This window comes from Callithrix jacchus, chromosome 11 (assembly GCF_049354715.1).
Source record: "Callithrix jacchus isolate 240 chromosome 11, calJac240_pri, whole genome shotgun sequence".
NCBI lineage: Eukaryota > Metazoa > Chordata > Mammalia > Primates > Cebidae > Callithrix > Callithrix jacchus.
This window is the reverse complement of record NC_133512.1, coordinates 58,684,074-58,710,850: the sequence shown is the minus strand read 5'-3', so window position 1 is coordinate 58,710,850 and position 26,777 is coordinate 58,684,074. Positions and strand designations below refer to the sequence as shown.

General features: G+C 38.5%; 1 protein-coding gene across 37 annotated transcripts in view; it reads left to right on the top strand.

Moving 5' to 3' along the window:
* Positions 1-26,777, top strand: part of CDK14 (cyclin dependent kinase 14) — a 621,661-nt gene that overhangs the window by 309,904 nt on the left and 284,980 nt on the right. For all 37 annotated transcript variants that reach the window (XM_078342880.1, XM_009002498.4, XM_054237316.2 and 34 more), the window contains one exon: positions 23,261-23,384. In XM_078342880.1, coding sequence (XP_078199006.1) covers positions 23,261-23,384 — 124 coding nt within the window. The remainder of the gene's footprint in view (positions 1-23,260; positions 23,385-26,777) is intronic.

Here is a 26,777-nt window from a genome sequence, read left to right as displayed (position 1 = left end):
GAAAGTTAAAAAACAGATACAGCTTGTTAAAGCCTTATGTTTTGCCATCTGAATTGCAGTGCATGGAAGCAGACAATCCTTATTACCATGTTGGTTTCCATGGGAGGTCACTCACCTAATTAAGCATTGAATTTCCCTCACTGTTTGCTTAGAGACAAGGCTCTCCTACAGAGTTGCTTTAGAATCTGAACTGTAGATGAAATTATTCTAAAAAAATTCTGACTGTGACATAGTGACACGTCTCATGGGTATTTCTGTTTGATGTATTAACATTTTTTTATGTGGTAATATTTATTGGCACTTAAATCTATGAATATAAAATGAAGAACATAAGAATAATATTTACGAGGAGGAGAGGACTCAAGATGGCGCTGTGAGAACAACCCAGGATTGGAGCTCACGTTGAATCTGCAAACGGTGAGTCAGGGCTGCATTTACAGACTGATCTTTGTTGCCCACAGAACGGGGAAACTCCCAAGTATAAAAAGACACGGGACGCCAGGCAGTAGGTCTGCCTGGCGAAGCCGGCAGCCGGGGCGGCGGCGGCCGGCCCTACCCAGCAATCCCCACAGGGCGCACGTGTCCGGGTGCCCTGTTGAACTGGCAACCTGAGACTTGAGAGGGCTGGACTTGAGACTGAATGAGACTTGGACAGTAGCCCAGCCCAGGGGATTGCAGGGACAGATCGTTTGGGATACCCAGTGGGACAAACAATACCACGATTTCAAACTATCCTGAGCAGACGGTCCGAGACGCTCTGTGGGGGAGGGGCGTCCACCACTACCGAGGCAACCCGCCCCAACTGAGATACACGCTCACTGCTGACTCAGCCAGCCGTTGCCGAGGCAACCCGCCCCAACTGAGATGCACGTCCACTGCTGACGCAGCCAGCCATTGCCGAGGCAACCCGCCCCAACTGAGATACACGCCCACTGCTGACGCAGCCAGCCGTTGCCGAGACAACCCGTCCCTACTGAGATACACGCCCACTGCTGACGCAGCCTGCCGTTGCTGAGGCAACACGCTACAACAGAGAGACTCCGCCGCAGGGTGTGGCGGAGACCACAGCAGAGCCTGCAGGAACAGGGCGAATCACACAACAGCAGGGCAGAGCCTCGGCAGCCAAAGAGTGGCTAGTCTGCCTTCTAGCCGGGCAGGACACCTCATCGAACATCTAAAAATAAAGCCCAAACCCCTCAACACAGAGCATTTGAGGAAAAAAAAAAGGGTTTTTTAATGAGCTCTGTTGCAGCAGAATCAAACATAGCAGCCTAACAGCCCTGAATGAACAACAGAGCACACAGCTCAGCAATTAAGCCCGTATAAAGTACAAACTGTCTCCTCAAGCAGCTCCCTGACCCCTCTATATCCAAAAGACTGACATTAGGCAGGCATCATCCTGGGACAAAGAGCAGAAAAAGAAACTGGTAGCATCCCTCGCTGTGCCACAGCTGCTAGAGGTGCACCCCAGACAAGCAGGGTCTGGAGCGGACCTCAGCAGTCATACAGCAAAGGGGCTAGACTGGTAGAAGGAAAACCAAGCAACAGAAATACTTCATCATCAACATTCTGGGTGTCCACTCAGAGACCCAATCGAAAAGTCAGCAACTATGCAAACGACCAGCGGACAAATCCACAAAGATGGGAAGAAACCAGCGCAAACAGAAAGAAAACACCCGAAACCAGAACACCTCGCCTCCTAGAAAGGACCAAAACTCCTCACCAGCAAGGGAACAAAGCTGGACGGAGAATGACTGTGATGAAATGACGGAATTAGACTTCAGAAGATGGATAATGAGAAACTTTAGTGAGCTAAAAGATCATGTATTAAATCAATGCAAAGAAACTAAGAACCTTGAAAAAAGATTCGAGGAAATGATAACAAGAATGGATAACTTAGAGAGGAATATGAATGAATTAAAGGAGCTGAAAAACACAATACGAGAACTTCGCGAAGCAAACACAAGTTTCAATAGCCGAATCGACCAAGCAGAAGAAAGAATATCTGAAGTCGAAGACCGACTCAATGAAATAAAACGAGAAACCAAGATCAGAGAAAAAAGCGCAAAAAGGAATGAACAAAGTCTCCAAGAAATGTGGGACTATGTGAAAAGACCTAACCTACGTTTGATAGGTGTACCAGAAGGGGACGAAGAGAATGAATCCAAGCTGGAAAATACTCTTCAGGACATCATCCAGGAAAATTTCCCCCACCTAGCAAGACAGGCCAACACTCAATTGCAGGAAATACAGAGAACACCACAAAGATATTCCGCAAGAAGAGCAACCCCAAGGCACATAATCATCAGATTCAACAGGGTTGAAATAAAGGAGAGAATACTAAGGGCAGCCAGAGAGAAAGGTCGGGTCACCCACAAAGGGAAGCCCATCAGACTCACAGCAGGTCTCTCGGCAGAAACACTACAAGCCAGAAGAGAGTGGGGGCCAATATTCAACATTCTTAAAGAAAAGAACTTTCAACCCAGAATTTCATATCCAGCCAAACTGAGCTTTAGAAGTGAAGGAAAAATAAAATCCTTTGCGAACAAGCAAGTACTCAGAGATTTTGTCACCACCAGGCCTGCTTTACAAGAGCTCCTGAAAGAGGCACTACACATAGAAAGGATCAACCAGTACCAGCCATTCCAAAATCACACTGAATGCTAAAGAGCTTCAACATAATGAAGAATCTACAACAACTAACAGGCAAAACAGCCACTTAGCATCAAAATGGCAGTATCAAATTCACACAAAACAATATTACCCCTAAATGTAAATGGACTAAATGCACCAATCAAAAGACACAGACTGGCAAATTGGATAAAAATCCAAAACCCATCAGTGTGCTGTATCCAGGAAACCCATCTCACATGCAAGGATACACAAAGGCTCAAAATAAAGGGATGGAGGAAGATTTACCAAGCTAGACAGACCACTAGCCAGATTGATTAAAAATAAAAGAGAGAACAACCAAATAGATGCAATAAAAAATGATAAAGGGGAAATCACCACAGATTCCACAGAAATTCAAACCATCATCAGAGAATATTACAAACAACTCTATGTGCATAACTAGTAAACCTGGAGGAAATGGATAAATTCCTGGACTCCTGTGTCCACCCAAGCCTAAACCAGGAGGAAGCTGAAACTATGAATAGACCAATAACAAGGTCAGAAGTTGAGGCAGCAATTAAGAGCCTACCACACAAAAAAAGCCCAGGTCCAGATGGGTTCACAGCCAAATTCTACCAGACACACAAGGAGGAGCTGGTACCATTCCTTCTAAAACTATTTCAAACAATCCAAAAAGAGCTAATCCTTCCCAAATCATTCTATGAGACCAACATCATCCTGATACCAAAACCCGGCAGAGACCCAATGAGAAAAGAAAACTTCAGGCCAATATCCATGATGAACATAGATGCAAAAATCTTCAATAAAATATTGGCAAGCCGATTGCAACAGCAAATCAAAAAACTTATTCATCATGATCAAGTAGGATTCATCCCAGGGATGCAAGGCTGGTTCAACATACGCAAGTCTATCAACGTAATTCACCACATAAACAGAACCAAAACCAAAAACCACATGATTATCTCAATTGACGCAGAGAAGGCATTTGACAAAATTCAGCAGCCCTTTATGCTAAAAACCCTCAATAAATTCGGTATCGATGGAACGTATCTCAAAGTAATAAAAGCTATTTATGACAAACCAACAGCCAATATCATACTGAATGGGCAAAAACTGGAAGCATTCCCTTTAAAATCTGGCACTAGAAAAGGATGCCCTCTCTCACCACTCCTATTCAATATAGTACTGGAAGTTCTAGCCAGAGCAATCAGGCAAGAAAAAGAAATAAAGGGTATTCAAATAGGAAAGGTGGAAGCCAAATTGTCTCTATTTGCAGACGACATGATAGTATACCTAGAAGACCCCATCGCCTCAGCCCAAAAACTCCTGAAACTGATAAGCAACTTCAGCAAAGTCTCAGGATATAAAATCAATGTGCAAAAATCACAAGCGTTCGTCTACACCAATAACAGACTTAAAGAAAGCCAAATCAAGAGCAAACTGCCATTCGCAATTGCTACAAAAAGAATAAAATACCTTGGAATACAACTTACAAGGAACGTAAGGGACCTCTTCAAGGAGAACTACAAACCACTGCTCAACGAAATCAGAGAGGACACAAACAGATGGAGAAACATTCCATGTTCATGGTTAGGAAGAATTAACATCGTGAAAATGGCTATACTGCCCAAAGTAATTTACAGAATCAATGCTATCCCCATCAAGCTACCATTGACTTTCTTCACAGAACTGGAAAAAACCACCATGAACTTCATATGGAACCAAAAGAGAGCCCGCATAGCCAAGTCAATTCTAAGCAAAAAGAACACAGCGGGGGGCATCACACTACCGGATTTCAACCTATACTACAAGGCTACAGTAATCAAAACAGCATGGTACTGGTACCAAAACAGAGATATAGACCAATGGAACAAAACAGAGGCACGGAGGCAACACAACATACATACAACTATACAATCTTTGATAAACCCGACAAAAACAAGCAATGGGGAAAGGATTCCATGTTTAACAAATGGTGTTGGGAAAACTGGCTAGCCATGTGCAGAAAGCAGAAACTGGACCCCTTCCTGACACCTTACACTAAAATTAACTTGAGATGGATTAAAGGCTTAAACATAAGACCTGGCACCATAAAAACCCTAGAAGGAAATCTAGGCAAAACCATCCAGGACATAGGAGTAGGCAAGGACTTCATGAACAAAACACCAAAAGCATTGGCAACAAAAGCCAAAATAGACAAATGGGACCTAATGAAACTCCACAGCTTCTGCACGGCAAAAGAAACAGTCACTAGAGTGGATCGGCAACCAACAGTTGTGTACCTATGCAACTGTCTTGCATGCTCTGCTCATGTACCCCAAAACCTATAATCCAATAAAAAATTAGAAAAAAAAAAGAATAATATTTACTAAGTTAACAGCTCTTCATAATGCTGTGCTAGATATTAATTATTTTTAAAAAGTTGACTTCCCCATCATCTTAGATTATTGGGGAAAGAAAGACAAAACAACCTCAGCTGAGCTAAAATAAGGCATTGTAATAATTTTTTATAAGTTATGGAGATATGAAAACCAGGTCAGAGAAGCTATTATCTTTAAAAGAGCATGTCTTTCTAGTAACACTGAAGTTCTATATTTGCTAAACACTTCACAGATTATTAAATGTTCAGAATGTGATAAATACTTAATTTTAATTATGGGGAACAATAGGAAAACACAGTGATCAAATTATTTTGCTTCTAAATTTAGCAATTTTGACTTTTAGTTTCATCATTCTGCAGCATGACAGTATATGGAAACATTTTAAACATTTATCTAGGATTCTAAAAAGTGTACATATTTTTCTTTGTTTATATTTTATATATAATTGTATATTGTAAAAATGTGGATATCCTGCATTTAAGAATTGTGGAGATTGTTCCTTAGTGAGACTTGCATAGAATTTCATGCCTTACAATGCTAATGTATCCTAGAAGAATGAAGGGAGAGAAAAAAGAACAACTGGAACTACATGTAGCTCCTGATTTCAAAGTAAAGCAAGATAAGATAATTTCATACCAATTTCCAACAAAATAACTGTGCAAGTTTTATTTTTCTTGAGTATATTTTTTGTACGCACTTGAACAGATTCATTTAAAAAAGCCAGTGTTAGCTATATTTCTAGACTCATTTTGCTACTTTAATTGCCTACAAAATGTGTCTATTATCAATATAGCATTCTGAAATAAACATTCACTAGTAACAACGGTTTATTTCTAAGCATGATATCAATTTTTGATAGATAGGTATTTTAGCAATTAATTAGAGGACAATTTAAAACCTGAATCAAAAGCCTGAGGACATCCGCCCTGTTATAAATATTTATGATGATTAAAGGCACAGCAATCAATTTGTAGATCATAATAATTAGGTTGTGGGAAACTGGTTAGAATATTTTTGGAAAGGTAGCTAAGTTCCCCACCACCTTTTAAAGACCATTCGCTATGAATTATTTTGGGTTTGAGCTATCATAGTTGAATATAGAACTTGTATTAATTCTTGATTTTATAATTCACAATGGTTGACAGATTGACCATTGCATTTTTCCAAATGGCTCTAATGGTCTAAATTTCATGATTTATTCAGTTTTTCATGTGTTCTTTAAAAATTGATAAGCATGAGAGACTGAAAATTAAGATTAATGAAAAAAGATTAATTGATGCTGTCTGCAGCTAATATCCAGAAATGTAGATGTTTGAATCTTATTACCATGATTAGATTGAATCTTCTTGTGTTTTTATATAACGTACTTCCATTTCTGTTATCATAATGACTTTTCCGGAAGGTTCCCTGCAAAAACACATTTGTCCTTTTTTGGGAATAACTGAAGATGACTAAAGTAATTTTGAACACCCTGCCTTAATCTCTGAAATATCTGAAATCCTATTGGCATAAAACTGATCATTTTTCATTTCAATAGATATATTAATTAAAAAGATAGGAAGTTTATTATGGTTGAAAACTTGCTATTTTTCTTTAATAGATCAGAGAGCAAGCAGGTGTATAACAGACAGAATAATGCTATGCCAAATTAAGATTGTCTTATACAGATGGCACTGAGAATTGATTTCTAAATGAGACTGTCTAATGTTCAGATAGAAAACCAAGTGACACCTGATTTTCTCCATATTCTTCATTAGAGCTCTCATTTAGCTCCTAATAATTTCCTGCTATACATGACTGTGAATATTATAGAGCCTTTCCTCATTCTGTATTTTAGCAAATATGGTTATTACCTAAAGCCATTAAAGAATGTTTTAAAAATTTGACACCAGTCTCAGTGCCTTTCTGGGCTTCTTTTGAATGTTTTCATCCTATTTTTATTATAATAACAAAATAATCTTCCATGTGTAGAAACTGGAGGACTAAAGATAAAAGAAAATGAAATTCCATATGTCAGCTCATATTGTGTTGGACCTTCAGAGGGGATCTGAGTAGTGAATTTTCTGTTTAAGATGTGGGACTTCGTTTAGTTGTTTAGAACATGTTTTTTTGAATCCTCGGGATCATCTGCTCATCTGCTTGTAACAATTTGGATCCAGGAAAGGAATTAAGGCCAGTTAATTAAACAGTGCACTCCTTTCTAGAGCTCCTTTCAAACCCAGATTGAAAAGAAATCACCCCCAAAGAATGATTGGAAGTGTTACTAGATACCTTAATTTTAAGATACCCAGCTTGGGAGTTTCCATTAAGAATAGGGGAAACACCCTCCTGGGCTTTACTCTTCTCACCTTGCCTCTCTCCAGTTTAAGATAAATCTGCACCCGACCCCTTGTTTGCATGTTTTCCAAGACAGAAACGAGACCCAGGAAGGAAATAAGCTCAAGTAGTAGAGTATACACACACTACCAGAGGTTTTTCAGATTGTGTTGGATAGGCACAGCATTCATGTGTCTAGCCCGTACAGCTCATAGGTATTTTCTCTTTCCTGTATAAATTTCTGTTGCTTCAGACCCCTCTGAGAAGATGTAGAGAGAGGTTTGTTGGTCATATATATCTAAATTCACAAGTTTTTAAATGTTACATTCCATTTGAAATTAGTTTTCGTTGGTATAGCTTGTTTTTGTGATTTATTCCAAGACCATTAAACTCAAGATCTATCACCTTTGTTAATTTTTCAATCCATATCTCTCTCTTTTTAGTTATACTAGCCTTCTCAGTTTATGGTGAGATAATTCATTTTGTTTTAGTGTCTGTTCCTTTAGTCAGTAAAACCATTTAAACTCTGAATGTTGATTCATTTTCATTGTGTATAAAAAAGAATGGCCCTGTAGTTGGGAGAGAGTACATACGTTCCCAAACAAAGTTGAGTGGAAAGAACTACTGACTCTCCTCCATTTCCCAATTTGGCTTCTGTGTCACTTCCGTATAGTTCAGAAAAGCACTTATCAGTCAGGTCAGTCCTATAATTCTGACAGACAGAAACTTGACAATGACAGAATAAGATTATGTTCCTTGAATTTCTTGGAAGAGTTCTTTCAGTTTTTCTCTTGGAAAATTATGTTAGATAGCCCTTAAATCCAATAGCTTGTCTTTAACAGTTTGTACTCACCTTGGGAATATTTCTAATACTGATTTTAGGCAGATGCCCAGTTCTGTTAAAGGGAAGACTCAGCCCTCCCTACATTCTTTGTATATACAAAGCCCAATAACTTGGAAACCTTCTTACTATACTAGATCTTCTTTCACAGAACTTGAAAAAACAAAGATCAGTCACATTAGCCTCCCTTGACTCATCGTAAGTCTCCCAGTCTAGATCCCATGGCTTCCAACTGCCTGCTCACTGTGGGCACCTCCATGCCAGAAACACTGCCTTGTTTGGTATCCACCATTGCCTTGAAGTAGAAAGAGAGTGTGGAATGGGAGGCCATTCCTTTCTTGGTAAGCTAAGCAGTTATTTCCCCAGCACCTTGCTCATGGACCTGAAATTCTCATTTTTTTAGTTATTTCTCTCCAGAAAATTGTCGTCTTTAGGAAAAGCATATTAATGTTCAAAGATATTAAAGAATTCAAATTAAATTGTTACATTATCTAGAAACAACAAAGCATGTTACTTATCTCAGAGCCTTAGGGAGTGTAACAAAAAAAGCAGAAAGGGAATGGAAGAACTTAAAAAGGGCAGAAAGCAAGACAAACTCCTCCTGCTACTCAGATTTTCCAAGAACTAGGCCTATATGAAGTATGTTGCAAAAAAGTGTACATGAAAGGCCTGATGCCTTAGCATGAATGCTGTGTCTTATACCATCCCAGTAGCAAACTTAAATACTGTCAAGTATGTCCAAAGTGACACATAAATTATACTGTGATGTTGAATAGCTAGGGTTTTATTTCTGCCTTTTTTTTTACATCTCTGTATAACCTTCTAAGTATTCTTTAAAAATTCAATACTTTGAGTTGCAATGATGCTTTGTAAAATAAAACTATTTGGGTGTGAATTGCATTATAAATTAGGATTTAATATTTACATTAGCTATTTTGAAATTAAACTAAATGGTATGAATCATGATGAATCATTTTGTGGCTTTTAAAAATTAAAGACCTAGTATTGCAATTAAACCATTATCTGATGCATATTACAAAATATTTTTACATTGACCATATATTATTAGGACTTTAATTATTTTTAACTTATAGAAAGTTGAATATATGAGTAGTTCAAAGTTTGTACAGTCTATGGGTTTTTAAATGATACAGCGTTAAATATGGAACATACTATTTGAAGTATTTATTACTCATGTATAACTTTCATTTATCTGCCAATATTACATTTTGTAGCTTTAGGTTCAAACGGTATATAGCTATTTTAATTAATTACTGTGCACACCTTTTTGGATGGTAGACCTCTTAATTGTGATATCAGTGTAAGACAAAAATGGGTTCAAATATCAGTATTCTCTCTTACTTACTATGTGTTCCTTTGGGCAACTCACTTAATTTCTCATTTTTAAAAACTTTTAAGTTCAGAGGTACATGTGCAGGATGTGCAGTTTTGTTACATAGGTAAAGGCATGTCATGGGATTGGTTGCACTGATTATTTCATCACTCACGTATTAAGCCTTGTATCCATTGGTTATTTTTCCTGATCCTCTCCATTCCACCACCCTCCACCCTCTGATAGGTTGCAGTATGTGTTGTTCTCCTCTATGTACCCATGTGTTTTCATCATTTACCTCCCAAGCATAAATGAGAGGATTCGGTATTTGGTTTTCTTCTTCTCTGAGGCTTTATTTCTTTTTCTATGAAATAGGGGCAGTAATATCTACCTGGTAGAGTGTTGTGAGGGTTAAATTACCGAATGCATATAATAAACTTAGCAAAATGTATATCATAGTAAGCACTTAATAAACAGTGGTGATTCAACTCCCATTGTTTAATTTATAGAATCCCTTCCATTTCTGTTATCCATAAAATAATGGAATAATGTAATTTTACAATGTGGAATGGTTAACAAAGATGTCTAAGACTAAACAAACCATGTTGAAGATGAGAAACCTGAGTTACAGAGATATTAAACATGGCAAAAGAGTAGCATAGCTGTCTTTGTAAGACATTAGTGCTGTATTGTAAATGGTAGAATTGCTAATGACTCCTGTTTGTAGATTTCTTAATCTCTGATAAGCCCTGAGAGACCCTGCACAATCCTTAATAGCATGGGGGGAAATGCCAGATATTGGTGATGGAGAGGAAGGCAGCAAATCTCACTACCATGTGTGTACCTATGCAACAATCTTACATGTCCTTCACATGTACCCCAAAATCTAAAATGCAGTAAAAAAAAAGAAGTTGATATGTATCCTGAAAAATCGACAAGATATTCACTGTGCTTCATCTCAGATTAAATGAAATCACATATATTAAATAATCTATGTATGTCTGACCATTCACAGAGCCTAACACCGCTAGACACTGAGAAAAAGAGCATCCAATCTCACCTATTTAGACATTGGTGGGAGAGGGTTATAATACTTGTTTTTTACTGTAAATGTCAGTAGTTCTGAGCAATAAATATAACATTGAATTTAATAGTGTGTGCTTTATATCAACTTAAAGTTGTGACAAAATACCATTTATTTGTTTATTTATTTTACCTACTTAAATTGTGAAGAGTTTCAGAAGGGAATAGAGGAAGTATTAAGGGGTACTCCCACGAAGTATATGCCATGGCACTGAGAATATGCTGCTTCCTGCTGGAGATGCTAAGACAACTGGCTAAAGATAGATATACTGCTGGCAAAAGTGTCCCTGTTCATCATTTCATTACTATTTAAGACATTTTCTCATTGGAGTTTTATTACAGAAAATGAACATATTCAAACTTGAATATAAATCTTCAGTGATCCTACTGATGGATATGAGATGAATCTCCTTTTATAAAGATTAAATAGCATATCCTAAAATGGCAAAATATTCTTAGGAAGATCTTATGGCTACTATAGTAGAAAGATAAAGAGTTTCAAATATATTAATTTATCAAGTTCAGCACATGAAGTTGTCTTCTGTCATGTAAAATATTTCTAAGATTTTGAATGGCAAAAACAGAAATTCAAGAATCATGTGCCGCATTATATTATAGGCTAATTGAGGATTTACAAAGTTGGGTTCGCTTAATAATAAAAGCGCTTTGATTGTATTGGATGTATAACTATTAATCCATGTATTTATTCAGTATCAACCTCATTTAAGATAATGAGGTATGGTGGAAAGCTCACAAGGGCTTGTGATGGTTGGATGACTAAGTTTCTTATTTCTTTTGACCTTTAGTTTTCTCATTTGTTTAAACAGAAAGGAAAAATGCAAGACGGTAGATGGAAATAATTACGAAATTTGCTGTGTTTTTTTTGTTTTGTTTTGTTTCTTTGTTTTGGAGGCAGAGTCTCACTTGGTTGCCCAGACTGGAATGCACTGGTTTCTCAGTTCACTGCAATCTCCACCTGTCGGGCTCAAGCCATCTTCCTACTTCAGTGTCCCAAGTAGCTAGGACTACAAGCACAGCACCATGCCTGGCTAATTTTTTGTATTTTTTTAATGGAGACAGAGTTTTGCCATGTTGTCTAGGCTGGTCTCAAACTCTTGGAATGAAGTGATCCATCTGCTTCTGCCTCCCAAAGTGTTTCAATTATGGTTGTGAGCCACTGCCTGGGGCCTAATTAAGTTACTTACATAAAAGTACTTAGAACTGCCTTTAAATTACAGTAAACTTTCAGTTAGTATTAGTCTCTTTTCTTTTTTTTTTTTTTAATTTTTTATTGGATTTTAGGTTTTAGGGTACATGAGCAGAGCATGCAAGACAGTTGCGTAGGTACACACATGGCAGTGTGCTTTGCTTTTCTTCTCCCCTTCACCCACATTTGGCATTTCTCCCCAGGCTATCCCTCCCTACCTCCCCCTCCCACTGGCCCTCCCCTTTTCCCCCCATAGACCCCACTGTTTAGTACTCCCCTTTCTGTGTCCATGTGTTCTCATTTTTCACCACCCACCTATGAGTGAGAATATGCGGTGTTTCATTTTCTGTTCTTGTGTCAGTTTGCTGAGGATGATGTTTTCCAGATTCATTCATGTCCCTACAAACGACACAAACTCATCACTTCTGATTGCTGCATAATATTCCATGGTGTATATGTGCCACATTTTTCCAATCCAGTCTATTATCAATGGGCATTTGGGTTGATTCCAGGTCTTTGCTATTGTAAACAGTGCTGCAATGAACATTCGTGTACATGTGTCCTTATAGTAGAATGATTTATAGTCTTTTGGATATATACCCAGTAATGGGATTGCTGGGTCAAATGGAATTTCTATTTCTAAGGCCTTGAGGAATCGCCACACTGTCTTCCACAATGGTTGAACTAATTTACACTCCCACCAACAGTGTAAAAGTGTTCCTTTTTCTCCACATCCTCTCCAGCATCTGTTGTCTCCAGATTTTTTAATGATCGCTATTCTAACTGGCGTGAGATGGTATCTCAATGTGGTTTTGATTTGCATCTCTCTGATGACCAGTGACGATGAGCATTTTTTCATATGATTGTTGGCCTCATATATGTCTTCTTTCGTAAAGTGTCTGTTCATATCCTTTGCCCACTTTTGAATGGGCTTGTTTGTTTTTTTCCTGTAAATCTGTTTGAGTTCTTTGTAAATTTTGGATATCAGCCCTTTGTCAGATGGGTAGACTGCGAAAATTTTTTCCCATTATGTTGGTTGCCGATCCACTCTAGTGACTGTTTCTTTTGCAGTGCAGAAGCTGTGGAGTTTGATTAGGTCCCATTTGTCTACTTTGGCTTTTGTTGCCAATGCTTTTGGTGTTTTGTTCATGAAGTCCTTGCCTACTCCTATGTCCTGGATAGTTTTGCCTAGATTTCCTTCTAGGGTTTTTATGGTGCCAGGTCTTATGTTTAAGTCTTTAATCCATCTGGAGTTAATTTTAGTGTAAGGGGTCAGGAAGGGGTCCAGTTTCTGCTTTCTGCACATGGCTAGCCAGTTTTCCCAACACCATTTGTTAAACATGGAATCCTTTCCCCATTGCTTGTTTTTGTCAGGTTTATCAAAGATTGTATAGTTGTATGTATGTTGTGTTGCCTCTGGTGCCTCTATTTTGTTCCATTGGTCTATATCTCTGTTTTGGTACCAGTACCATGCTGTTTTGATTACTGTAGCCTTGTAGTATAGTTTGAAATCCGGTAGTGTGATGCCCCCCGCTGTGTTCTTTTTGCTTAGAATTGACTTGGCTATGCAGGCTCTCTTTTGGTTCCATATGAAGTTCATGGTGGTTTTTTCCAGTTCTGTGAAGAAAGTCAATGGTAGCTTGATGGGGATAGCATTGATTCTGTAAATTACTTTGGGCAGTATAGCCATTTTCACGATGTTAATTCTTCCTAACCATGAACATGGAATGTTTCTCCATCTGTTTGTTTTCTCTCTGATTTCATTGAGCAGTGGTTTGTAGTTCTCCTTGAAGAGGTCTCTTACGTTCCTTGTGAGTTGTATTCCAAGGTATTTTATTCTTTTTGTAGCAATTGCGAATGGCAGTTCATTCTTGATTTGGCTTTCTTTAAGTCTGTTATTGGTGTAGACGAACGCTTGTGATTTTTGCACATTGATTTTATATCCTGAGACTTTGCTGAAGTTGCTTATCAGTTTCAGGAGTTTTTGGGCTGAGGCGATGGGGTCTTCTAGGTATACTATCATGTCGTCTGCAAATAGAGACAATTTGGCTTCCACCTTTCCTATTTGAATACCCTTTATTTCTTTTTCTTGCCTGATTGCTCTGGCTAGAACTTCCAGTACTATATTGAATAGGAGTGGTGAAAGAGGGCATCCTTTTCTAGTGCCAGATTTCAAAGGGAATGCTTCCAGTTTTTGCCCATTCAGTATGATATTGGCTGTTGGTTTGTCATAAATAGCTTTTATTACTTTGAGATACGTTCCATCGATACCGAGTTTATTGAGGGTTTTTAGCATAAAGGGCTGTTGAATTTTGTCAAATGCCTTCTCTGCGTCAATTGAGATAATCATGTGGTTTTTGGTTTTGGTTCTGTTTATGTGGTGAATTACGTTGATAGACTTGCGTATGTTGAACCAGCCTTGCATCCCCGGGATGAATCCTACTTGATCATGATGAATAAGTTTTTTGATTTGCTGTTGCAATCGGCTTGCCAATATTTTATTGAAGATTTTTCATCTATGTTCATCATGGATATTGGCCTGAAGTTTTCTTTTCTCGTTGGGTCTCTGCTGGGTTTTGGTATCAGAATGATGTTGGTCTCGTAAAATGATTTGGGAAGGATTCCCTCTTTTTGGATTGTTTGAAATAGTTTTAGAAGGAATGGTACCAGCTCCTCCTTGTGTGTCTGGTAGAATTCGGCTGTCAACCCGTCTGGACCTGGGCTTTTTTTGTTTGGTAGGCTCTTAATTGCTGCCTCAACTTCTGACCTTGTTATTGGTCTATTCATAGTTTCAGCTTCCTCCTGGTTTAGGCTTGGGAGGACATAGGAGTCCAGGAATTTATCCATTTCTTCCAGGTTGACTAGTTTATGTGCATAGAGTTGTTTGTAATATTCTCTGATGATGGTCTGAATTTCTATGGAATCTGTGGTGATTTCTCCTTTATCATTTTTTATTGCATCTATTTGGTTGTTCTCTCTTTTCTTTTTAATCAATCTGGCTAGTGGTCTGTCTATTTTGTTGATCTTTTCAAAAAACCAGCTCTTGGATTCATTGATTTTTTGAAGGGTTTTTCGTGTCTCGATCTCCTTCAGCTCAGCTCTGATCTTAGTTATTTCTTGTCTTCTGCTGGGTTTTCAGTTTTTTTGATCTTGCTTCTCTAGCTCTTTCAATTTTGATGATAGGGTGTCAATTTTGGATCTCTCCATTCTCCTCATATGGGCACTTATTGCTATATACTTTCCTCTAGAGACTGCTTTAAATGTGTCCCAGAGGTTCTGGCACGTTGTGTCTTCATTCTCATTGGTTTCGAAGAATTCTTTATTTCTGCCTTCATTTCATTGTTTACCCAGTCAACATTCAAGAGCCAGTTGTTCAGTTTCCATGAAGCTGTGCGGTTCTGGGTTGGTTTCTGAATTCTGAGTTCTAACTTGATTGCACTATGGTCTGAGAGGCTGTTTGTAATGATTTCAGTTGTTTTGTATTTGTTGAGCAGTGCTTTACTTCCAATTATGTGGTCAATTTTAGAGTAGGTGAGATGTGGTGCTGAGAAGAATGTGTATTCTGTGGATTTGGGGTGGAGAGTTCTGTAAATGTCCACCAGGTTTGCTTGCTCCAGGTCTGAGTTCAAGCCCTGGGTATCCTTGTTGATTTTCTGTCTGGTTGATCTGTCTAGTATTGACAGTGGAGTGTTAAAGTCTCCCACTATTATTGTGTGGGAGTCTAAGTCCTTTTGTAAGTTGTTAAGAACTTGCCTTATGTATCTGGGTGCTCCTGCATTGGGTCCATATATGTTTAGGATCGTTAGCTCTTCTTGTTGTATCGATCCTTTTACCATTATGTAATGGCCTTCCATGTCTCTTTTGATTTTTGTTGCTTTAAAGTCTATTTTATCAGAGATGAGAATTGCAATACCTGCTTTTTTTTGCTTTCCGTTTGCTTGGTAAATCTTCCTCCATTCCTTTATTTTGAGCCTTTGTGTATCCTTGCATGTGAGATGGGTTTCCTGGATACAGCACACTGATGAGTTTTGGATTTTTATCCAATTTGCCAGTCTGTGTCTTTTGATTGGTGCATTTAGTCCATTTACATTCAGGGTTAATATTGTTATGTGTGAATATGATACTGCCATTTTGATGCTAAGTGGCTGTTTTGCCTGTTAGTTGTTGTAGGTTCTTCATTATGTTGATGCTCTTTAGCATTCAGTGTGATTTTGGAATGCCTGGTACTGGTTGTTCCTTTCTATGTGTAGTGCCTCTTTTAGGAGCTCTTGTAAAGCAGGCCTGATGGTGACAAAATCTCTGAGTACTTGCTTGTTCACAAAGGATTTTATTTTTCCTTCACTTCTGAAGCTCAGTTTGGCTGGATATGAAATTCTGGGTTGAAAGTTCTTTTCTTTAAGAATGTTGAATATTGGCCCCCACTCTCTTCTGGCTTGTAGTGTTTCTGCCGAGAGACCTGCTGTGAGTCTGATGGGCTTCCCTTTGTGGGTGACCCGACCTTTCTCTCTGGCTGCCCTTAGTATTCTCTCCTTTATTTCAACCCTGTTGAATCTGACGATTATGTGCCTTGGGGTTGCTCATCTTGCAGAATATCTTTGTGGTGTTCTCTGTATTTCCTGCAATTGAGTGTTGGCCTGTCTTGCTAGGTGGGGGAAGTTTTCCTGGATGATGTCCTGAAGAGTATTTTCCAGCTTGGATTCATTCTCTTCGTCCCATTCTGGTACACCTATCAAATGTAGGTTAGGTCTTTTCACATAGTCCCACATTTCTTGGAGACTTTGTTCATTCCTTTTTGCGCTTTTTTCTCTGATCTTGGTTTCTCGTTTTATTTCATTGAGTTGGTTTCGACTTCAGATATTCTTTCTTCTGCTTGGTCGATTCGGCTATTGAAACTTGTGCATGCTTCGCGAAGTTCTCATATTGTGTTTTTCAGCTCCTTTAATTCATTCATATTCCTCTCTAAGTTATCCAATCTTGTTATCATTTCCTCGAATATTTTTTCAAATCTTTTTTCAAGGTTCTTAGTTTCTTTGCATTGATTTAATACATGATCTTTTAGCTCACTAAAGTTTCTCATTATCCATCTTCTGAAGTCTAATTCCGTCATTTCCTCATAGTCATTCTCCGTCCAGCTTTGTTCCCTTGTTGGGGAGGAGTTTTGGTCCTTTCTAGGAGGCGAGGTGTTCTGATTTCGGGTGTTTTCCTCCTTTTTGTGCTGGTTTCTTCCCATCTTTGTGGATTTGTCCGCTGGTCGTTTGCATAGTTGCTGACTTTTCGATTGGGTCTCTGAGTGGACACCCAGAATGTTGATGATGAAGTATTTCTGTTGCTTGGTTTTCCTTCTACCAGTCTAGCCCCTTCACTGTACGACTGCTGAGGTTCACTCCAGACCCTGCTTGTCTGGGGTGCACCTCTAGCTGCTGTGGCACAGCGAGGGATGCTACCAGTTTCTTTTTCTGCTATCTTTGTCCCAGGATGATGCCTGCCTAATGTCAGTGTTTTGGATATAGTGGGGTCAGGGAGCTGCTTGAGGAGACAGTTTGTACTTTATAGGGGCTTACTTGCTGAGCTGTGAGCTCTGTTGTTCATTCAGGGCTGTTAGGCTGCTATGTTTGATTCTGCTGCAACAGAGCTCATTAAAAAAACCCTTTTTTTTCCTCAAATGCTCTGTGTTGAGGGGTTTGGGCTTTATTTTTGGATGTCCGTTGAGGTCCTGCCCAGCTAGGATGCAGACTAGCCACTGTTTGCCTGCCGAGGCTCCGCCCTGCTGTTGTGAGGCTCGCCCTGGCTCCGCTGTTCTGCTGTGTTCTCCGCCACACCCTGCGGCGGAGTCTCTCTGTTGTAGCGGGTTGCCTCGGCAACGGCAGGCTGCATCCGCAGTGGGCGTGTATCTCAGTAGGGACGGGTTGCCTCGGCAATGGCAGGTTGCGTCAGCAGTGGGCGTGTATCTCAGTAGGGACGGGTTGACTCGAGAACGGCTGGCTGCGTCAGCAATGGGCGTGTATCTCAGTTGGGGCGGGTTGCCTCGGTAATGGTGGATGCCCCTCCCCCACAGAGCCTCTGGGGTGGTCTGCACGGGGCTTGTTTGAAATCGCGGTTTTGTTTGTCCCACTAGGCCACCCCTAACGCTCTGTCTCTGCAATCCCCTGGGCTGGCCCACTGTCCAAGTCTAGCTCAGTCTCAAGCCCAGCCCTCTCACGTCTCCGGTTGCCGGTTCAACAGGGCACCGGGACAAGCGTGCCCTGTGGGGAGCACTGGGTAGGGCCGGCCGCTGCCACCCCGGCTGCTGGCTTCGCCAGGCAGAGGTTCTGCCTGGCGTCCCGCTTCTCCTCTTCACTTGGGAATTTCCCCGTTCCATGGGCAAGAAAGATCAGTCTGGAAATGCAGCTCAGACTCACGTCTCCGCGGACAGAATGCAAGCTCCAATCCTGGGTTGTTCTCACAGTGCCATCTTGAGTCCTCCTCCTCTTTTCTGTTTTTTTTTTTTTTTTTAGTGCCTGATTATCCACTGGTGTTTCATGTTTTATTAGCAAAGCTGATTCTTTCTCTATAGAAAAAGAATGTGTGTGTCCTCCTCCTTAGTGGCCATTCTCGTTCTCACAGGGTCTTCTGGTTTTTCATAGAAGATCAAGTATAGCTTGCTGTGTGTTTTATACAACAACCAAGTGAAGTGATTTTCTCAAAAATTTAAATTAGAAAATTAAAGACTTGTCTGTTTGTCTAAAAGAATCTCTCTAGGCTTGAGTTGTTCGGTTTGCTTGTTTTTTGTTTTTTTGTTTTGTTTTGTTTTGTTTTGTTTTTGAGATGGAGTCTTGCTCTGTAGCCCAGGCTGGAGTACAGTAGCATAATCTCAGCTCACTGCAAACTTCACCTTCCGGGTCCCAGTTCAAGCAGTTCTTCTGCCTCAGCTTCCCGAGTAGCTGGAATTACAGGCATGTGCCACCATGCTTAGTAGAGATGGGGTTTCACCATGTTGGCTGTTGAACTCCTGACCTCATGATCTGCCCATCTCAGCCTCCCAAAGTGCTGGGATTACAGGCAGCTTGAGTTCTAAAGACATTCCCAGAGTAATCCATGGGGCATCCCATTGAACTCAGTAGGGTGCTGCTTCCTCAGAGCCTTTCCACCCCTATCTGTCAGTGTATATTTTGTTAAGCATATTAAAATGTTTTTTTGTAAATGGTAGGGGTCAAGGGAAAACTACCCCTTGACCCTCTAAAGGTTCACAGAAAAATTCACTCACAAAATGCACATTGATTTGAGAAAATGCATAAACTTATTTATCTATTTGTTTGAGACAGAGTTTTGCTCTGCCTCTGCCAGGCTGGAGTGTAGTGGTATGACCTTGGCTCACTACAAACCTCTGTCTCCTTGGCTCAAGCAATTCTCCTGTCTCAGCCTCCTGAGTAGCTGGGATTATAGATCTGTTCCACCACACTGGCTAATTTTTATATTATTAGGAGAGATGGGGTTTCACCACATTGGCCAGGCTGGTCTCAAACTCCTGATCTCGGGTAATCTGCCTGCCTTGGTCTCCCAAAGTGCTGGGATTACAGGCGTGAGCCACTGCACCCGGCCTATACATTTATTTTAATGTGCATAGCACAAGGGCATCATAGGAGAATAGTTACCCAGAAACCCAATGTGAATAGATGTTTACATATTCTTATTAGGAGAAAGGGAGATGGGAAGGTATAGATGATTTTAGGAGTGTGGTAAATGATTATTAAGGAAATTAAATGAGACTGAAGAATATATATACAAGTGGCTTGGGACTAAGTCCATTGGGCCTGCAGAGCAGACAGTGGTTTGTGACAAAAGTCTGTCCAGGTGTGTTGACAGATTTCAGTCTTTCTTCCTAGGATATGAGTTCAGTTAAACTCAGGGAAGGTGCCACAGGTAATTGTTTTCTTCTTTGGTAGGTCCAGATTTTAGGCAGATAAACGGACTTCAGAGAACAACTTCATTCTGTGCTTTGGGAGAGACAGAGGATTGAGAGACAGTGGCAGGGATGGGAAGTAGGGCAGAAGGTTAAAGGGACCTTCAGGCTTCTTCAGCTCAGCATGTTAAAGTGCCATTTTGAGGGTATCAGTTTCTGAGTTCCAACATAAAACAATTTTCTAACGGTTTTCAGAAAGTTGATCATCCCCTTGCCACAGTTAATTTTATGAGGCTGATTTGGTAGGTTTAGTTTCATATATTGTCTTGCTTAGAATTTATGTTGCACCTGCTTGCTTGGTCTCCTCAGTGTTTTCCTCAGAATGTTAAGGGGGTTGTCATAACATTTTAACTTCCGTGTTTGGTGAGTGCTCAACTCAGTTTCCTTTCGAAATTTTACACGTAATGAATTCTGTTTTCAGAGTGGCAAGTTTTCTGTGATTCATTCCCTTCTCACAGGTTATTCTTCTTGTAACAGCCAAATTAATTCTACTACTTTTTTGTTGTTGGATCCACCCTTCTCTGTGCTTTCAGTATGCTCAGTTTGTGTTGCTTTTACAATACAGACCTCTCAGTCACAGTGATCTGTTTGTGTGTCTGTCATGCCAAGTTATAGCTGTGAGCTCCTCCAGTCTAGGGACCACGTCTTATATCTTATTCCTCTTGGCATCCCTCTTGCATAACAGCACCTGGCACATATGGTTGATACTTAATAAATCTTAAATAAATTTATGCTGTGGAGATTTGTTCTGACATTTGTTTGGGGCTGTATTTGTCATGTTTGGGGCTTAATTTGTCATGTATACACTTATAATTGGAGTGTATAGTGGCGTTTTTTTCTCCAGTACTGCTTTTTAAATCTCGTTTAATATGACATTCTATTTGAATAGCTTCTAGATTAGTATGAGGAGTATCTATTTTCACTAATTAGTAAAAGTAGTAAGGAAGAGTTCTTTGAAACTGCCTAATTTACCTACTTCTGCCCTTAGCTTCTAGAGAATTCCATTCCAAGGTTGCCTGTTATTTGTTTTTGTCTGCTACCATCCAGATGTCTCTAAATTCAGATCAGTAGTCACATGACTCACATAACTCAAGTTATAAAGATAGTTAAAGCACACAGCCTATGGGTGCTAGGATAATTATCATACTGTGATAGATGTATGCAGAGGCTGCCCTGGGAGCAGGGAGGAGGAGCACCTCACACAGACCTGTAGGGGTACAAGGGCTTACAGGGTGGTCAGTGAAGGCTCCAGGGAGGAGCAGTTCCTGAGGAGAGACTATGGAATGCATGGAAAGTAGTAGGCCAAGGGAAGAGAGGGCCTTTCTGGCTAAGGAGAAGCAAGGAGAAAAGTACAGGGTTGAGGATCAGCGTGCTGAGTGTTGGGGTGGGCAAGGTTTCTTGGAGCTGGGGAATGTGGAGGAATAATGCCTGAGCCTGCCCCCTGCAAAAAACAATGCCTGAGCCCCTCAGTTGGAATCAGTGCTCATCTCAGTGGCCTAGAAAGCCATGTTATTAGATTCCCAGATTTTATTCTGTTCATTGGATGAAGCAGTTTTCTAGCAATACTTTGTATATTGGTGTTGATTTCTGGCCAAGATGATGAGTGAGATGGTGAGATGGTCAAGAGCAGAGAATTTGGAATCAGACTGTGGGTTTGAGTCCTGGCTCTGCCACTTAATTGCTGTGTGATCTTGAGAAACTGCACTTAGTTTTCTCATTACTAATACGGAGGTTAATAGTAGTACCTGCTTCATTAAAATTGTTATAAGGTCAAATGAAGTAATATTCTATAAACTCCATAGAACAGCAGTTGATACGTAGTAAGTGCTATGTATTTGTTAAATTAAAATGCATTGCCATGATTAAACAGACAGTTACATTCTGATAAGATTCTCACAGGTCCCTAAGATCAGGTAGCGTCTTGTACAATGGCAAACTTTCTTTTCAAAATCAATTTTTAAAATTAAGTTTGTTGTGTGGTCTGCCTTTGTGTATTTGTTTTGGTTTTTTTAAAAGGCTTTGATAATACAAAGTGGCTTTATTTTTCCCTCCTTCATTCTAAACTAAAGAAGTACGAATTGTCTTAGAAGTTGTAAGCTTTTTAGGCTTCAGGATGCGGGGAGTATTGGAAGTGAAGAATGAGGCTGACAGCTGCTAGTGATGGTATGAACTCAAGTCCTTCTGTTTGTTGTACAAGAAGGATTGAGAAGACAAATGCGGAGAGATGTTTGCGTCCTGAGATTCTTGAGCTAGTCTTTTAATCTTCACTAAACAGAACAGACTTCTACTTTCTGCTGCTTAGGCTCTGGAAATAATGATATTAAGCTGTCCCCCCATACACATTGTCACATATAAAGATTTTGAGATAAATTAACTTTACTGTTATTTCAAGGTATAATGAAATTCAGTTGGCTTTCAAAGCCCCTGCTTAGTCAGAACATTCCAGAAATGCTACCTTCCAGGGCCCTCAGGAAGTTGCCAATCTTTTCTATTCAAATATTTCAGAATCCTTATATCATTCATCTTTTACAACTCATTTGAAATTTCCCTGAAACTGCCTTTGGTTACTAGCTGGTTATATAGACTAGAATATTGGTGGCTCTTAAAAGTAAGAACATTTGTTTTTGTTTTAGGAGATTTTTTTTTCATGTCACTTAGGATTATTTTGGCAAGTAATTGTTTAAAAATATTCCCTTTTTCATAAGAAGAATATTGAGAAGCCTAGTGAATCACACTTTTTTGTTTATCAAAATAGAAACCTTTCGTATGATCCAATATGAAACTTCACAGAAAAGGCTATTAATCACTTCTGAAATTATTTCTTACAAAAGTATTACTCTCAAATTCTTGACTTCTGTTTTCTGTGTCTCCTTTCCCTTTAGGATGGGTTTGCTTTGTAATTAGTGAACGTACATGTCTGTCTTTAGGCAGCAGCCTAATCTCTATGACCATATATGCAAACGCAGTGTAATTATAATGCAGTATTAGTTAGACAATATGATTGTTTTTGTTTTAATTATTTCAAATCATCTTATCTTTCTATTCCTCAAAGCATGTTAATGGGTGAATTTGTGGGTACATATTTATGTTGTTTCTATGAATTAAATGTGTGCATATTGACATAAACTTGGTAAACAGCTCTTTTAAAAATCTTTATGATGTTATGAATAGATTTCCTTTCTTCTCAAACATCGCTTTAGTCCTGAAGACTAAATCAATTATAAAAAATTGGTTATTTACATTTTAATTAATTTAAGGAACACTGATTTGAGTATAGATCTCTCTGGCTGGGGAAGTATCACTCTGGGGTTGATATAATAGGTTGTTAGAAATTCCTAGATTTGCTTCTTGATGAATTAGGAATTTACATGCTAATATCTCACATTCTGTTGAAATAATTTGTTAGAATATTTGGTAAGGGTTACCCGTTTTCACTATATGTTAATACAAGTACTTAGCAGACTATATGTAGAAACTGGCATTTATCTGTGTTCAGATTTTAACCTTTGTCTCCTTATTTTTTCAGTTGTTTTTATTTCAGTTGCTGCGGGGTCTGTCTTACATCCACCAGCGTTATATTTTGCACAGAGACCTGAAACCACAGAACCTTCTGATCAGTGACACGGGGGAGTTGAAGCTAGCAGATTTCGGTAAGAAAGCAGTTAATTACTAGTCTATTTTGTCACAATGTGAGAATGCCAGGCAGATGGTGGCACTGCATTTGTTTAGGTGCACTTCTTCTGTCATCATAGATCATGGTATATTTTTTTCTAGAATGAAGGATTTTTTTTCTTTTTTATGATAGCATACAACATAATGCTTTGTGGAATTTTATAAAATTCAGACTGCTTGTTAGAGTCTTTAATAATAACATAAACCACATCTTGTTAATATATATTTCCAAAGTAAAAGTCAGTAAAATTTTTAACATAAAATATATACTCCTTGAGCAAAAATCTATTTTTCTAAACTTTTATTATGAAAATGTCAAATATACTCAAAGGTAGAAAAAATAATATAATGAACTTCAGTGACTCATCACCCAGCTTTAACAATTATCAGCATTTTGCCAAACTTAGAGAAATTTAAATTTAAACCTCTGGACCTTTAAGAGGATTGCAGGATATATTCAATAATATACATTGCCCTGAGGCTTTAATAACTAGAAAGCTAGATTTAGCGTTAACCTTTCCAGAATTGACTGTTGTTTCAAGTATTTTCAATACCCTTACAAAAGTAGACACTTACTACTATTTAAAAGTTGAGGTTCTGGAGTGGGCATTGTAAGTCTTTCCTTCCTTGGACGTTTTAAGATTGTCTTCTTCCAGCATAGAAGCTTTCCTCCAAACACTATGTTTGAGCATCCAAAGGGGAGCACAACTATTGTATGCTCCTTGCTAGCACCCCTTCCCTTGATCAAGTCTGACATTTTACATCGCCCAGGCTCTCTATCACGCTGGAGATTGTGTTGAGTTGATTCTGAGCACCGGGGGATGCCTGGTGGCAGCATGATATGTTGACATTGCATTGCCTCAATTATTTTTGAATACATGTTCTGATTAGAAATTTGTTCCATTAAGAATAGAATGAAAATATTACCCTTGGGACATAGAGATGCCTGAGGTTGAGATATGGGCTTTTGCTGAAATGTGGTTTTCTTTTCCCTCTCCATACCCCATTATATAAAAGAAGGCAGGAAATGTTTCTTTCTTATTTTAAGGTTAGTAGACTGCTGAATACCTTTGGAATGAATCTACTTTGTTGGATTTTATAAATTCTTTTATTCAAAAATGAAATACAACAAAACTTAGTATGACTAGTTGACTAGGAATATATTATAAAACTTTGTCATTTCCTGCTTTGATAAAATGATGAAATTCTGTGTGCATTAGTGTGTTTGTATGTATGGTTTATTGCCAGATTTTAGCATTAGAATTACACTAGATAGCTGGGTATAAAGTCTTTTTATAATAGGGTAGAAAATAATGGGAGAATAGGGGGTAAAAAAGAGAAGGTTTGGAGTTTCTCAAATTCAGATTATTGGCTTTACTGTGAATATATTCTGTAGTTGGTCAGCGTCAGGAAATGAAAAAGTATTTATAGTGATTTTCTTATGGTGTGTGGATATACTGTAAGGTATATGTTGAAATAGATTATGGTATTAAGCATTTAATTGTATCAGCATGTGTTTGTTGTATATTTATAAAATACATTTTTATGAATTTAATTTATTGATATAACCAAGCATACAGTAGGATTGTATGTATGTGCTTACTAGGGATTCTTTTTTAATTTTATGCTCATGTTTTCATTGTAATGGGTAAGTTCATCTTAAAAGATTCTATTTTATTTTAAAACTGACGTTTTAAAGTATCAGATTCAAAAACAAATTGAAATGTAATTTTTAAAAATTTAGATGATTGTTTTAGAAAATTAGAAAATGTACAAAGTATAAACAACTCAGAGATGACAAATGTTAACATTTGTCTTGTTTATTTTCCCAGTAGCTTTCTCCCACTTCTTTCTCTCATTTTTTGCTTCACCAGCATATTACATAGCTTCAAAGAAGAAATATACTATTTTGTTAGCATTTTTCAAATGACATGTCATGAACATTTTCACATGTTATTAAGCTTAACAAAATCATTTGTAACTGTAACAACTTAGATTTTTTTCCATTCATGGTCAAACCTAGACTCTATTCAGGTCCTTATTAATGAGCATTTTAGTTCTAATTTTTCACTGTTATGCTTAGTCCTGTACTGAACAACCTTGTAGAGATAGCTATTGCTACGACAATTGAAATGTTGAGTGTTTTAAAGCATTTGATTTTTCTGACCAGACTGCTGTGCAGAAAGATTGTGCCCATGTACCTCTCCTCAGAGGCATGGAGTGAATCATCCAGCTTGGAATATGCACTTGGCATGCACCCTGTGCACAGAGTGTAGTGAGCAAGATTCATTCACCAACTGACAATTTCCCCCAATTAATTGTGCAATTTTTTTGTCTTTTAATTTAAGACATGCAATTAACTGTGATTTACTGTGTTTAGGCATGTGTGTGTGTGTGTGTGTGTGTGTGTGTGTGTGTGATGAAGGAAACACACTGGAAACTGTAGAGAAGCTAGACAGTCAGAATAGGATGATTTCAGGCAGGAAAACAATTAAAAAACAAGGTCTTAATTCAGTTTTTGGTGTGTGAAGAGCTTTAAAAATGGTTTCTTTGTCTTACTTTTCTTTCTTATGTGACCAAAACCATAAAATTTTGATTAAAAGAGACAAATACAATTTGCATGATTGTAGTTCTCATATTGTAAATGATACTACTTTCGTTATAAAAAAATATATGAGGGGAAAAGACCAAAATTTATTGAGTTTATTCTTTGTGCTAAACACTTAGAAATTCTTGCTTCATTGTCTCTTCAAGCTAGGAATGTATATTAACCTGTATTATTGAGAGAGATGAGATTCAGAGAGGGTAAGAATCTTGCCCAGGCTTGGACATACAGGTTGCTGGTTGCAAACATAGAATTCATATTCTTGATTCGTATCTTTCAATCTCAGGTGGCCCAAGGTCTTTATATTTATACATGTAGATGTTTTCTCTTACAGGGCAGCCTAGTGTAGGAAATTATTGATTGTTTTTATATGCTGTTTTCTATATATGACAAGTGTGACACCCATGCTATATAAATAGATTATACTAGTTCAAAAATATGCATCACGTAATTTAAAGAACACTGTCATTTGACTAATTCAGTAGTAATAAGTGAGTTCAACCTTAGTAGACTTTACTTGTTGGATGAAGTGAATCAAATGAGAGTGAATTTGTACACCCCTCAGGTTTAAACAGAATGCAGTTCTGAATTCTAGGTGATCAAAATGCTGTAAGCAAAGTCATATTCAAACCCTTGCCTGAGCCTTGTTTTTTATATGTTTTGAATAAGTAAATTACACGTGGTTGAGAATCATGATGGCTTTTCTAATGCAGAGATTTGCTCTGCCTGGATATAATAAAATAATAAAATTATATGGAGGCATGCA